We start from the raw sequence: 14635 nt of genomic DNA, 5'->3' as shown, positions 1-14635 counted from the left end.
GTTAAGACACCTTCCCGCTTATCCTTGTTTTTTTTGTGGAAATGCACATTTCCACAAAAATCCACTGGGAAATCCACTGGGAACCATAGCCACTCAAGGCTATGGTTCCCAGTGTGCGTCCAGGCTTCGGGTCATTTTATAGACGGAGTCATTAGTTGCTTTGAGCTTCTCTATGTGAGGAACGACAGAAAGCAGGACATCGCCCCCAGCCCTGCCGCCCGCTCAGGTGCGCGTGCAGCCACCAGACAGCACCATCGCGCATGCGCCACAGCTCAAGGCGCACAACCGGGATTCCAGCGGCTGCAGCCTGAAGTTCCCGCTCTCAGATACGGTTCGCGCTTATTGGTCGGCGAACCACATCCTCTAGCTCTTCCAGCCAATGGACGGCGAGTCGGTACCGAGAAAGCGCACTGATTGGCTCAGCACCTTTGCGGACTGCGATTGGAAACGCCCCCAGAGCGCGGACGGCTCTCCGGAACCGCGGGGACGACTCCGCTTCCTGGGCAGGACGGCGGCGCGCCTGCGCGCGGGAGGGGCTCGGCTCAGGGGAGGGACGGGCTGGAGGCGTGCGGCTGCGGGGCCCCGCCCAGCCGCCACAGCCGACGCCACCGCCTCGACCCAGCGCCGCTGTGCCGTGCCGTGAGTCGGGGCGGGGTCCCGCGGTGGCGGGTCGGGGCAGTGCGCGGGGACGCGGGGCGGGAGGGGGTCCCGGGCGGTATCGCTGTGCCGAGCGGGGAGCGCTCCTGTGACGGTGTGTGTGTGTGTGTCTGTACGTGTCCCGCCCAGGCCATGTCCAAGTCGCTGAAGAAGATCGTGGAGGAGAGCCGGGAGAAGAACCAGCCCGAGGTGGACATGTGCGACCGCGGCATCTCCAACATGCTGGACGTGCCCGGCCTGTGTGCGTAGCGGGGCGGCGCGGGCGGGAGCGGCGGCACTGCCTTATTTGGGCCGGGGCTGCGGGCGGGAGTGGCCGCGGTGCGGGGTGGGTGAGCGCAACCCGTGCCTGCGGTCCCTGCCCAAGCGCGGAGGTCGTGCAGAACCGCGGGGTGTGCCACGGGCCTTCCTTCTCTGCCGGTTCTCTTCCCGCTGCCGAGCTGTGCGGGCACGTCGCGCTGTGGAGCCCGTGGTGTGATCCCTGTTCAGGAAGGAGCTTCCTTGCGCTCTGCTGGATGAGTGGTTGTTTCAGACTAACTAGTGGCTGGCTCACCTCGACCGCAGACCACTCTTTAGATCTGTACTTACCCTTTTGATAGCCTCTGATACATTAAGATGTGGCTAGGAGCTGTTGCTGAGTTCAGGACACACCAAGTCCAATAATCAGCACTGAGGCACGTTGGCAGCTTTGCTCTTTCAGCTGGGAGGAAAGGTAACATTGAAGTGCATCAGTTGGAAGTTCACGTCCTACCCTCAACTGTGCAGGAGTGCTGAGGACTGCAGCAGCTCTAGGAGAAGTTTCACTATCTCTGGACGTTTTCAAGGAAAGGGTAGATGTTAAGCTTAGGGATGTGGTTTAGTGGGCATGGACTTGTGGTGCCCCAGTTACACTGCATCAATTATGTGTGTGCAGATGCGCACACCTGTACGTGCTGCATCATGTGCTTTAGCGTAGTGATTCAGGGCCTTCTCCAAGTTGAGATCATCCTTGTGGGAGATATAAAGGCTCACTGGGCTGGAGAATAGTCTGAAGTCGTGTTTGGTAGCTGCTGATGAGCTTTTTGTCTCCTGAAACAGTGACTGCTCCCTCCTCAGAGGGCCACTAACTCCCACGGGAAGCTGCCCTCTGCAGTTTTGATTGTTTTTCAAGAAGTGTGCCAAGCCTTGTCCAGCTGTAGCTGTGGGTACTCTCTGTGGGTGGCCGATGAGCTTGCCTTTAAACTTTTGTAAATTTATTCATATAAAGTAGATACAGTTGCACTGTCTTGAAAGCAGTGTGCCACGCAACTCTGCTGTTGTGTGCAAATCCCCTTCCTTCAACTACAGCACTATTCTTGTGTGTTTAAAAACAAAGTTGTAAGGGAGTCTAAAAAAGACTCATAACAGGGAGGGAGAAGAAGGGAAAAATACATGCAGCAGCTTTGCTTGGACTGTCTTCTGGCTTCTCTTCCATCCATACAGGACAGATACTTTTTTCTTTTGCCTTGACTTCTGCCATCCAAAGAAGTCTATAGGACAGATAGAACAAACCAAACATTTTCCTGTATCAAATTTTGATGTTGTCTCAAAATTGATCAGAAATGCTTTTCATATCTGAAATGAACACTCATGTCTAAAATTGTCCTAAAGTAGCTTAAACCTAGACATTTGTTGACTTCTCCATCTCTTCCTGCTTTCTCTTTCATTAAAGGGAAGGCTGAGCTGTCAGCTGGTTTGTCAGAGGAGGCCATGGGAGGGCTGGAGCACCTCCTGTGGGGACAGGCTGGAGGAAATGGGCTTGTTCAGACTGGAAAAGAGAAGGCTTCGGGGAGACCTCGTTGTGGCCTTCCAGTACCTAAGTTGCTAAGAGAAAAGCTGGGGAAGGGCACTTTATTAAGGAGTGTAGTGATAGGTCAAGGAGTGATGGCTTTAAACTAGAATAGAAGAGATGTAGGTAAGGTGTTAGGAGGGAATTAGTTAATCAGAGGTCAGAGAGGCACTGGCACTGCTGCCCAGAGCTGTGGGTGCCCCATCTCTGGAGCGCTCAAAGCCGGATTGGATGGGCTCTGGGCAGCCTGAGCTGGTGGGGGGCAGCATTGCCCGTGGCACTGGGTGAAACCAGAGGGGCTTTAAGGTCTCTTCTAATGCAAACCATTTCATTTGAGATTTGAGATGTCCCTTGGTCTCGATATTTTGTAAGTCGGTGCATCACATTAAAATTGTTTCACCTGATCTTTGTGTTAAACTTTAAAATATTTTCTTATTATTCTGATATGCAAAACAAATGTTGTACCTGTGGTCAAAACATTTGTGTGCTATTTATGCTCCCCTATATGAATAGCTTTAATGAGTGTCTTCTGTTGTGGAAATGTTTGAGTTCTGCTTGTTTGCTTTGTTGTTTTGTTTGTTATTAATTCAATATTCTGAAATAAATAATTACATTTGTTTACAAAACACTTAGATATTGACTGGTGGAGGCAAAGAGAATCAGATTTGTCCTGTAGAGTGAATTATCTCATTAAGCAAGTCGGGTGTGATGTCTTTTGCCTGGCTCAGACATTTTTTTGTGGGTATCTAAGCAGAGTTGTTAGAGTAAGGAACAGTTCCTGATCTGTGATTTACTTCACTTGAAGTGATAGGTGTGGAGCTATGGATTATTTTGCCCAAGTAACTCAGGACATCTGCTGCTATGTAGTCTTGTTGTTGGGGAAAGGAATATTGGATGAAATGCTATTTACTTGAAGTGTTAATTTGTTCTCGTTATCATTCCATCTGTGAGCTATTCATATTTTATACAAAGCACATGCTTATGTGGTAGGAATTAATATGCCTAGAATTTTTGTTCATTCCTAGAATAACTGCAGTGCAGAGAACAGAGTGTCAGGCTGCTTGCAGGTTGTGTTGTGTGCTGCTGCAGGGCTCATTCTTTGGGAACTTCCTGCAGTGGGAGTGGCAGTGTCCTATCTTGGTCCAGCAAGAACTCTGGAGTCTTCCTTTTAGGGTGTTTTTAGTTGTTTTTTTTTTTTTTTTTCTTCCTTTTTTTAGAGAAAAGTAAGCCAAGATTTGCCATCCAGATATGTTGTGTAGAGCTAACTGGCAGTGTGTGGAAGCAGCCCTTGCTACTGGGGTGAAAAGAGAAGAGCTTAAATTCTCTTCCCCCACCCACTCTGTTTTGATGCAGCTGTGGGCTTGGGACCATCATGAGAGTTTGTAGTTACCAGGTGAATAAATTGCTCAGGCAGCTGTTGGTATCCTCACCCTCTAACTTCTGTGTGCACATATGGTGCATCCTTGAAATCCAAATAAGTTATCTCCTGTGTATGAATCAGTGTCATGCCAACAGAGGCTCTGAGGTCTGCGGTCCTTACAGCCTCCTTTCTTTGTGTCTACTGTGCTACTGTACAGGGGTTACAGTTATTGCCCTGTGGGAATCCCTGTGCCCTTTGCATCTCAGAGGAGACAAAGGGAGATGGTTCCAGCTGCACCTCCTTCAGCCTTCTGGTGTTACTTGGGGGTATTAATTAGTTGCTGAAGACAGATGTATGCCGATAGAGTTGGTTGTTTAGTTGTGTGAAATGGACTATCAATGTATATTTGTAGGATAAGGAAGACCACAACCAGTTGATCCTACAGCACAGTCCTTTTCATGGAAGAAAGTATGCGAAAACAAAAGACTTGGTGTTTCCAGGGACTTCTCGTTTCACCAAGGTCACCTTTATGTAAGGGAGAAAGTTCACCTCTTTTACAGGATGGCCAAGCACCGCTTTATGCCTCAACTCCTGCTCTTCAAATGCTCGCAGTTTGATCTCTGAGCTGGTAATAGCTTTGGACCTTCTTGTTGTCTGGACATGGCTGCCATGCTGCTGTAGGTAGTCCAGTGCATGTGTCCCTAAAGCTGTTTTCCCCTTCATGGGATGTAGGCATATTTATGGTCAAAGATACAATAGGATTCTTTGTCAAGGCCCAGGATTGACTGGGATGCTGGGGCTTTTCAGGCAAGGTGTCCAGGTTTGGTTGAAAATGGACAGTAAGGTCCAGATTGAGAATTCTTTGGCAGATTGTAATCCTTGATGTTGGGTCTTTGTTCTATTCTGTAGCGATGTGTTAGGAAGAAAATGCTTATGAAAACTGACTTGGTTGAGGAAGACAGAGGCGTAACAAATGGGAGAAAGAGCAGCGAGTAATGGCTATACGCTTGTGTTGTTAAAGGGCCAACAGTAGGTGTGCCTTGAGGAGTTAGTCAGCAGTCTTAGCTTTAAAATCAGAATATGCACAGAACTACTTAAGATGCATCGATTCAGGAGTTTAATGCTCAGAAGATCTGGATCTGCACAATGAGAACTTAATTGACCCTTTACAAGCACATTCACTTTCAATGGGTAAAAATTATGTAGTGGCAGGCATGGAACATCAAATGCATTAGTATGTATTAGTGCAGGGTCTGTCACAGTTCTCTGTTTAAAAACACTTCTTTTCTTACTGCTTTGTTCCTTAGTTCAGTCTTCATCAGCTTTGAGCAGAGGCTTGCTTGTTTGCTGCTGAATGCAGCACAGCTCCTCCTCCTAGTGAGCTATTGCAGCAGCACTTGTGTGCTTGCTCTTTAAGAGAAGTTTGGGGTGGGTGCACTGTTACTTCCTTTCTGCTCCTGGCCTTTCCTTCCTCCCCAGCTTGCAACTGCAGGGGGAGCTGTGGCAAGCCATTTGGATTTTTCCCTGAACTTTCTGTTCTGTTTCTGGCTTTGGGTGACTGCATTTGTTCTGCTGTCAGATTACCTCTGCCTGTGTTACAAGTTTAAGGGTTGCCTGAAGCAGCACAAAGCACATTGCTGGGAAGTGTTTCCTTTACTGTTACAGTGGTCCTCTCAAACTGCAAAGTAGGAAGTATGTGTTAGCATGACCAGTTCTCATACATACTTATCAGGATTCCTTGGTTCCATGAGGCAGCTATATTGCTTCTAGAGCTGTTCTGGAGAGACAGCACTACAAATAAAGGTGTAAAGGAGCTTTGTCTAGTTCAATAAAGTATGTAAAAATGCTTCATGGGTGAAAGGCTGTAAATACAGCTATTGCTGCTTGGGACTAGAAGGTAATGAATAGCGGAGATGGGGAGATGTGATGTGTGCCATGTTGCTGTTTGGGCAAATGTTAATCTATCAGTTCTTTCTTGGGTAGGATTTAAAAGACAAAAATGAAAAAGGCGTTCCAGTACACATCCCATAGGAGTGTTTGTGGAGTCAGGCTTCTTCAGGGAGGCAGGGTACTGCTTGTGTTAACAGTGCTTCATGTAGAAACAGAGACAGAAGTAAAGGAATGGAGAAGGTGCTCAATGCATCCCTAAGTTGTGAGCCTGTCTTGGTTTTTTTATACATGTATATGAACTGGATTTACTTAACTGGGGAGAGTAACTCATGGTTTTTTTTTTTAGCTGAAATGAATGCAAGCTTTCAGTTGTCATGTCTGTTCATAAACTAATTTTTTTCTCTCTTCATTTACAGTTACTTTGTCCCACATCACACAGCTGGTTTTGAGTCACAACAAGCTTACAAGTAAGTATTCTACTTCCTACTTCATTGAGCTGCAGAGCAATATTTAAAAGCTGCTGCTACTAGTTTATTTTTTGTAGAGTGAGTGTCAATATTTAGAGGGTGATCTTGGAGAAACACTTAAAGGAAAAAACATTGAGGGTATAAACTAGCAGTCATATTTAACGTTTCTTTCTGACTTCAAAACAAATTTTCCACATACTAGAGTCAAATTAGTCAACTTGTCATACTAGTGCCATACTAGTGTTAGTAAACATGCAGGTAGTCAAAAATCCTATCTTTAGAATTTTTTTGCACTGTAGGAAAAAAAAAAAGGCTTTTTTTTTTTGCAACAGTGCAAAAAAAAAAAACCCGAAAATACAGTTTGCTTTTTAGGAGATGGATAATTCCTTTGACTGGAGCAAGTGAAAACTACAACTCAGCTTCATTACATCTATAATTACATGTATGTGATGAAGGCCAACTGAATGTGTGGTTTGGGCATGAAAGTCAGCCTGTCTTATTGACAACAACAAATCTTTTGAGTGTAAACTGTCTGTTGATTGTATTGCAGTACATCTTCAGTTATTACCCTCTGGATACTGCTTTCTACTTCCCCTAGCCTCAGTTGAGGTGTTGGTGAAGATCATATCATGAAAACAAACCCACTCTTGCGAGGCAAAATAAATTATTTTTCTGTAAGAGAAAGCTTCTGGCTTATCTGTCTGTGTTTTTTGCAAACATTGATAGTTGGCTTTTGAAAGACAAGCAGTGAGTTTCATCTAGTCCCTGTTATGGTATGTCTTCTAAAGAGAAGAAAAGTCCTGATTTTGTTGACGTTCTGTTTGTCTTTCTCTGTTCTCAGCATGTGTCAGTGGATTTCTGTCTCACTCTTCTCCTTTTGAAACTTTTTAATTTTAATTTTTTAAGAGTGTGGAAATGGAGAGGGGAGTGGAACTACCCAAGTGGGCTTGTATTGGAGAGCAGACTGGGCAGTTGCTGTAGCTCACACCAGGCTATCCCTAGAAAAAGCTTTACAGATTAAGAGTAGGGTGGAGGAAAAAAAAAAAAGCAGCAACCAATCAAAACTATCAAATTCTCAGCAATTTGCTGCATGAGATTAAGATAGTATGTGTGCAGGGGAAATGCTAAGTCATGGCCTGAACCAGTGATTGAGCACCTGGTTGGAAGGCAGGGCCAACCCAGGAGAGCTCAGGTGCATGCAGTGCCCTGACTGATGGAAGTGGTGCAGCCGGGATCCACCCCTTCCCAGACCTCATTTAAGAGCTGGTAGTGGAGACAGTGGTATCTTGCTGGAGATCCCTGTGTACCTGTGGTCTTCTAAGAGTAAGTAGATTTTTTTCCTTTCTGTGTCCACGGCTGTTGTATTTGAGCAAGTCCTTGCTTGCTGCAGCCTCGGACCTTGCTACTCTGCTGTCATTGCTGTGCTGTCTTGTTACCATCTGTTATTTAAAACGTATGTATTAATGTGGAAATCTTGTTTAAGGGTTTGAACATTTGAAGGGGATTAAGCATGAAGAAAGATGAAAATGTTCTTAGATTCTACCATGTGAACACTGATTCTCTAGATGTTGTTTAGTGGATATTAATGAGCAACTTAAATGATCGCACAAAGTAGTGTGAAATATGTAGGAATATGGGCAGTATTTGAGCACCAGTGAGAAATATGAAGTAAGTATTCCAGGCTCTGTTCTCCTAGCTGTATAATGTCCTCTTGACTTCGATTTCTTTATGAATTTGACCAGCGATTTCCTGCTACCTAACTTGCAGATGACAAGTGATGAGGAAATTCATGGGCGATGTCAGGAAAAGCAAATGTTAAGCATTGTTATTAAACATGCAGATCTGCTTCTAGTTTACAAGGTCAGAAAGTTGTAAGTAGCTGGAAGCTGAGAAAATGTTTTGGGAAAATATTATTATAACCTTTGGCTGTGAATCATCTGTTATCAGCCTGTGATGGAGCTTGGGCCATCAAGTCTGGTCACTGTAAGGAGGTGCATGTCTCTGAACTCGAGCTGCGTAAAGTTAGGCAGGTAGCTGTGCTCAGCTCAGCCACTTTAGCTGCAGCTTTTGGAGGGTTGTGGGCACCTTGAGACAGCATTTTGTTCTGCTTTATCTAAAACCTGTGTGAGAGAAGGTCAGATGACTCATCTGAAGTTGGGTTAAGTGAATTACACCTAGTGCTGCTGGGCAGAAATTGGTTCTCATCTGTTGTCTGCTCTGATGTCTTCTGAATGAGCACCACATGGCACAGGGATAAAATGAGTTGTAAGTGTTATTCTTGGTAAACATGACTGTTCTTTCCCTTTTTTTATTTAATTCTAAAACTTCTGAATGCTAATAAACTTATGAGGACTTGATTGTCTCTTCCATATGACACCTTACAAATCTTAATGGTAGTTGATGAGTGAGTTTAGCTGAATGCACAGCTGGTTGGGCTTATAGCAGTTAACTGCAATTCTGAGGAAGAGAAGGCAGGCTGAAACTCTTGCAGTGAGACTCCAGTCAGGGTAAACTTACATGTCTGAGAATTGAGCCAGAAGAGAGTGACATCCCTCAGCTGAAGTGCCAAAACTGCAAGCTATGTAACTAACCTATATCCTACTTAGAAATCTTGGCTGAAGACCTGACTGAAGATATGTTAGTTAGAGGTGTCCAAGAAAATTGCTTTCAGGTTTTTTTCATTCAAGAAAAAGCCAATCTAGACCACTGTTTTGGAATTAGTTTTGATTTTCAAAATACTGGTTTAAGGGCTGCCACATTCTACAACTGCATTATGTTAAATCTCAGTTTTTTTTAATTTCTCCTTTGTTCTAAAGTAGTCCTTAGACCAGCAGGCTGCAAGAAAATATCTGTTCTTTCAGCCTAGAGATACTGTCTGCCTATCTATGTTTATTTCAGGGGATGGTAAAACCACTTCTCCTGAGAAGTAACTCACCATGTCTGAAACTTCCGATTCTTTCACAGAATGATATAGACACTTAAATAGGCAGCACACATTTTAAAAAGGCTAAATTTGAAGTTCATATTTTCATATTTGACACTGTTGACCTAATCTTTTAAGCTACGTAATTAATTGTCTTAGCAGATTGCTCTTAAAGTGTCTAGGAAGCAGGTGGCACTGACACTTGACATGCTACACTAAGGTCATATTAGCATCTTCTACTAGTTTTCTGCCATTTAAATGAGTGTTCTGCTTGCTGTTTTTTCTGCTGTTTAGAGTAAATATGTCTATCTGGAAGAATAAATATATGTAAAAATTGAATATGCATGTTTTATGTAACCACATTTCATATTTTTGCCAGCAAACTATTAAAAGTAAGTAAAGTTTCATTAGCAAGTACGAGAATTATCCTATTAAGTCCATCATGTGTGTTTTTCTTAGTAATATTTTTAGTATGCCATTCATACTGCTGGTGCTTCTGCATTTACCTGTCTGTAAATCACTTCTTATTTGAAGTACTCAAATCCACATGGATTTTTCTGGAGATTATAAGCCTTGGATTTTTGCCTCCTGTTTGGTGCTGTGCTTATGGAGGAGCCTTGAACTGGCTGCCTCTGTTCCAGGTAACCTATGAAAGAGTAAAATTCGTGCTTCTGCTGCTTCATGAGAACCTTTTTTTTGGCAGAACAGCTTCAAAATCAGAAGCAAAATTGTAGGGGAAGCCAAGTAGTGTTTCTGCAGTTGTGTTGGACCAGTTACTGTATAAGTGACAAACCTGGGATGATTCCATTTTGAGGTCTCCTGCAATGAACCAGTTGAAAGCAGAGGGAGAAAGCAAGTACTTTTTTTTTTTTTTAACTTAGACATATGGGCCACTGTACCCATATGCTATAGTAGACTTTTTTGTTTCATCATCTACTGATTTCTAAAGCCAAGCCACTGTACAGATGAAAAGCTGAGAAGCAAAATTAAAGACAGTCATGTTCAGGTACTAGTCTGCATAGATTGTCTGGTCTGACCAGGCATCTCCTGAACCCACTGGCTAACATCAAAATAAAATGGAATAAAGGTTCTGAAAGTGTTACTCACATCTGTGGAAATTGGGGGCTGAGCAACAGCCCTTCAGTGTGATGGATTAATTTGGTTAAATGTGACAAAGTAGTCACAGAATCTGGGAATAAAGTTTGAGTAACTTTGCTTGTAGGGGTAAACTTTTTTAAAAGACTGGATGTTGTGGATCATAGAATTGCTGCGTCTGGGGCATGGAAAGGTGATTGTGCAGTAGGGAGCTGAAGTCAGCAGGACAGATTAGACTTCACTGTTTGTTCTCTTTATGCCAATGGGATTGTAAACAAGAAATAAAGCAATGAAGAAACTTCCTTTTTTAAAGGGAACTTCTTAGACTGCATAGGTACTCTGGCTTAGGCACAACCTGAGTTTGTGTTTCTTGCAGAGCACTGTCTATCAACTACTTAAGCATTAAGTATGAAATGTTACCGAAACTTCTAGACTTCAGACTGCTAGCCCAATGTGAAGAACTGCCTGGTTACTTAGTGTGTACAAAGTTTCACATCCTGGTATAGTCACGTTTATTATCCCTAATCGGAATGCTGGTTAAGGAAAACTGTACTGCATCAAGAATGGGAAATGTGCTTGAAGTGCTTTCAGAAGCTCAGGTTAACTGCAGTCCAAGCCAGCAGAGCACAGAAAAACATGCCTAGAAAGTGCAGTGGGATGTTAAAGGTTATTTTAGCACTGACAGTAGGGGAGTGCTGCCCATCAGTACGTGTACTGCTATTAGGCTGCAGGTCACCATGATGTGGTTTATTTTCACTTATTTTAGGGGTACGCTGTAAGTTGTTTTTTTATGGTAGTAACTAACAATTATTTGACCTACCTACAAAATAGATAAATTGATACTGTGATCGTTTGGAGAATCCATTCAAAGGTTCTAGTATTTTGTTATCTGGATATATACTTGGAGCCTATGAGTATCTGCTCAGTGGAAATACCAGTAATATATGGTTTGTCCATTAGAGGTCACTGTTTAAATATCTTTAGCTTTTTACTTTCCTGAAAAAAGCTTCTGCCCTGCTATCTATTCAGTCTGATTCACAGGTAGCACTGAACAGTAGCTCAGGTCTCAGTCTCCTTAACCTCAGATGATCCTGTGCTTCCCAGTTTTACCATATGCTTCTGCTGCATTTAAACATCCTCAGAAGTTGTCAGCTGTTCATAGCTTTCTCCTGACTATTTTCTGTCCTTTTGCACTCTGATCCTTTGCTCAGTATTATCAAGTGATCAAATTATGAAAGATTGGTAACAACTGCTTCAGAAACCTCCCATACATGTATTACCTGGTGTCACATTTGCTGTCCTACTATCCCTTTCCTCTGAGCTGCTGTCTACTATCATTCTTTGCTATTTCCTAACCACTGCTTCTTTCTTGGTACTCAAGTGTAATGCTCAACTACTACTCATTTCTTTTTTGTGAGATAGTCCATTAGCTTTTTGCTGCTGGTTTCCATTTTCCATACCTGAATTTTGTTCCCGAATCAACTTTCTGATTCTGCCAGAAAAGCTTTTTCTCATTCATCGTGTTCCTTAGACATCCTAATAGTTACCCATCACCATCCTTGTGCATTTTCCCTTCCAGCAGAGCTTGTTTTCTTGCTGCTCATACTGCTTATTGTTGCTTTCCTCTACCATCTCTTTCTAAACTGCTATGTTTTATCAGCACAAAGCTTGTCAACTCATTGCTATTAACCCTCTTGACTGTGTCCTTGATCTAGTTTAAACTGCTGCTGAATTCCCTTTCTGTCACTCGTACAGAAGGCTTTTTCTTGTAGAAGTTACCTTTCTGGCTGTGCTGTGTGCCCAGGTGTGTTGGAGGTGGTATAGAGGCAGGTACCAACTGCACATCTTCTCCAGCTGTTTTGTTCTCCAGACTGCTGAAATGCTCTGTGGTGTCTCCCAGATGCCTGTGTACTCTTTGTCACTTCTTTCCCTGCTCACTTTTGAGACATGCCACGCTGTTGTGCTAACATGACGCACTCCAAATGCAAGTGTGTTATTAATGTAGAGGAAGCAAGGCAGTGTCCAAAGCACAATGTTTCTGCCTGATACAGTGGGCTCTCAGCTCTGTTTAGGAATGTGCTTGAAGTTAATATGCCTCTTGTCCCAGTTGTAGATGCAGTTTGGATATATCTCCTATTTTTGGGACAAAGACCTTTGAAGGACAGTGTCTTTGCGAATGCGGTGCACAGGAGGAGATGAGAAGGAAGGCAAAGGCGATCCCTGTGCATATGCCGAACTGCATTTATGACATCTGAGTTCTGCTCAAATGTTTAGATTAAATACCTTGTTAGCTTTTTGCTTTCCCCTGAAAAAAAGCCTTGCTTCAGAGAAAGTACAGATGGCAGAGTAATTCAGCTTTAAATAATAGAAGCTTGGGTTTTTAAGTAGCTTTGGGGAATGAATCCTTCATAAATTCTTCTGCTTATTGTTCTGTAATGTGGGAATGCCTCATGAAATGCTCCCAGTTTTAGCATAAATAGTTAAATTTTGTGATGTACGGAAATGGCTTTGCATCCTGAGTTAGTGTACATACTACATGCAGCCCTGGGCAAGTATTGTTTACCTCTGAAACTCTTCTGAAACTGTTGTGTGTTCCTCTCTTTAAAAGTCACCTGCAAATATGTTAGCTTATTTTTCATAAGTCTCAATGTTTTATGATGTTTCAGTACAGATTCTTTGTCATCTCCCCTGGTGGCTTAAAATGTCTGTAATGGCTTTTACCATCAATATTTCTCTATGTATTTGTACTAGTTATAATGTAAAATTGTTAGAGATCTTTTGGTCAAAATGAGGTATTTTGAAATTGCCATCTTCAAAGCTAGTGAATTTGGCACAGATGAACTGATTTCATTGAAGAGCTTAATTTTGTACCATCCTAAAGAATTTGCTATCTAAGAAGTTGAATAGATTTTTTTGTTGTTCTTGTTAATACTGAAGGGGGGAGGTGCGGAGAGGTAGTCTGGTTGAGGGCAAACTGGATGTAGTTTTATATACTTGTCTTATGGTTCTTTCTTAGCTGTTCCTTGCTATCAGCATGTAAGTATGATCTGACCTGTAACAAGGTGATGTAGCCTGTATTAGTTTTTGCATGCAGCAGAGCATTTTGTCTGAACTGCTCATGAAACGACTTCTAAAAGCTGGAATGCCATGGTCCTCTGGAGTACTTGCATGTCAAAGTAATTCAAAAAGCTTTGCTAATCTTGCTTTTTTCAAGATAACTTGTAGAATTGAGGGGGCATAGTTAAATCTACGCTTTCATACCTGTGCACACTCAGCTGATAATATCCCTCAGTGCTATAAAATCAGCTAGCAAAAATCAGGTTTTGTGGCTTCAGTTCTCTACTGACAGATGACTTGTTTTCAATTTAGCAATCCCTTCCTAACCTCCCTCCCTGGCTTTAAGTATTTTTCTCAAAACTTTTAAGTGCATCATAGGCATTATTTTCTGACAAGAATGTAGTGGTTTTGCTAGATGTTACTTATTTCCCAGTGTCTTTCCAACCTCTCTTGTGCTCACAGCACTTCTCCTTAGTCTCTGCCTTCTAAATTAAAACCATTTATTGATAAATTGCTTTGTTAGCACATCAGTAGCACATACTCATAAGTGTGTTTTCATAACTGCAGTGCTTCTGCGGTTGATTGCAAACAAGAAGTGTGCTGGTTTCTGGGAAAACTGAAGATTAAGGAGACTAGTCCATTTTTAATGTTTTCGGTGTGTGGAAGGCTGGTATCTGTCTTTGGAGGAGTGTGGAGGAAGGGCAGAAGAGGAAAACTTGAACTACATGATGTGTAAACTAAGTATTGAGTGCTTCACTTGGGATGAGGATTCTCTTTGGTTAACTGCCAAGTATGATATCAGCATGTCCATGAATATTTAAAATGAAAACTGTTGTGTTCTCCCTCTGTTAATTCCCCTTTCATTTTGGTGAAGCTGATTGCTTCTCTCAGTATAACAGAACTCTTGTTAAATTAATCTAAACCTGACTCCAGCTCTATGAGTACAGTTGCACTGGATGCACAGAATGCATTATATATTTCGTATTTGAAATTCTTCCTCCCCCGTGAAATGTGAGTAACATTTCATGTGGCTGTGACCTTTACTCTAAGGGGATCCTTACTCATGCAAAGTTCCTGTTGAGCTAACTGGATTAGCAACAGTCTGCAGAACTGGGTTTGTTACGCTGTGGCCCGAAGGTTTCCTTGTAGGTTTGAGCAAATTCTTGCTTTTTGGCAAGAAAATGCTGCTTGAGATCTACATCAGACTATGGTACTCCCAAAGTTCTGCACTGAGTTCTCTTTACTCTCTATTACTCTTGACCTGCTTATAAATGGAACGGTTTAATGAGAAACTGGCATAGACTCAGTACTACTTGTCAGAAAAGAGATTTATATTTTAATAGCTCTTCTGGATAAATATTCCCTTAGAACCTTTAAAGGTT

The 14635-nt window shown here is 42.7% G+C and overlaps 1 protein-coding gene across 3 annotated transcripts in view; it reads left to right on the top strand.

Annotated features, from left to right (window-relative positions):
• The first annotated feature begins 357 nt into the window (after positions 1 to 357).
• Positions 358 to 14635, top strand: part of RSU1 (Ras suppressor protein 1) — a 94140-nt gene continuing 79862 nt past the window's right edge. Inside the window, exons 1-3 of one of the 3 annotated variants that reach the window (XM_031614475.2) lie at positions 513 to 639; positions 787 to 898; positions 6128 to 6178. In XM_031614475.2, coding sequence (XP_031470335.1) covers positions 790 to 898; positions 6128 to 6178 — 160 coding nt within the window. In that variant the 5' untranslated portion in view covers positions 513 to 639; positions 787 to 789. Of the gene's footprint in view, positions 640 to 786; positions 899 to 6127; positions 6179 to 14635 lie in introns of all 3 variants that reach the window. The other 2 variants (XR_016467811.1, XM_031614474.2) reach the window with 2 other exon arrangements.

This window comes from Phasianus colchicus, chromosome 6, assembly GCF_987193195.1.
Source record: "Phasianus colchicus chromosome 6, bPhaCol1.hap1.1, whole genome shotgun sequence".
NCBI classification, from domain to species: Eukaryota; Metazoa; Chordata; class Aves; order Galliformes; family Phasianidae; genus Phasianus; species Phasianus colchicus.
The sequence above is the reverse complement of the archived record's forward strand: the minus strand, read 5'-3'. Positions and strand labels throughout refer to the sequence as shown.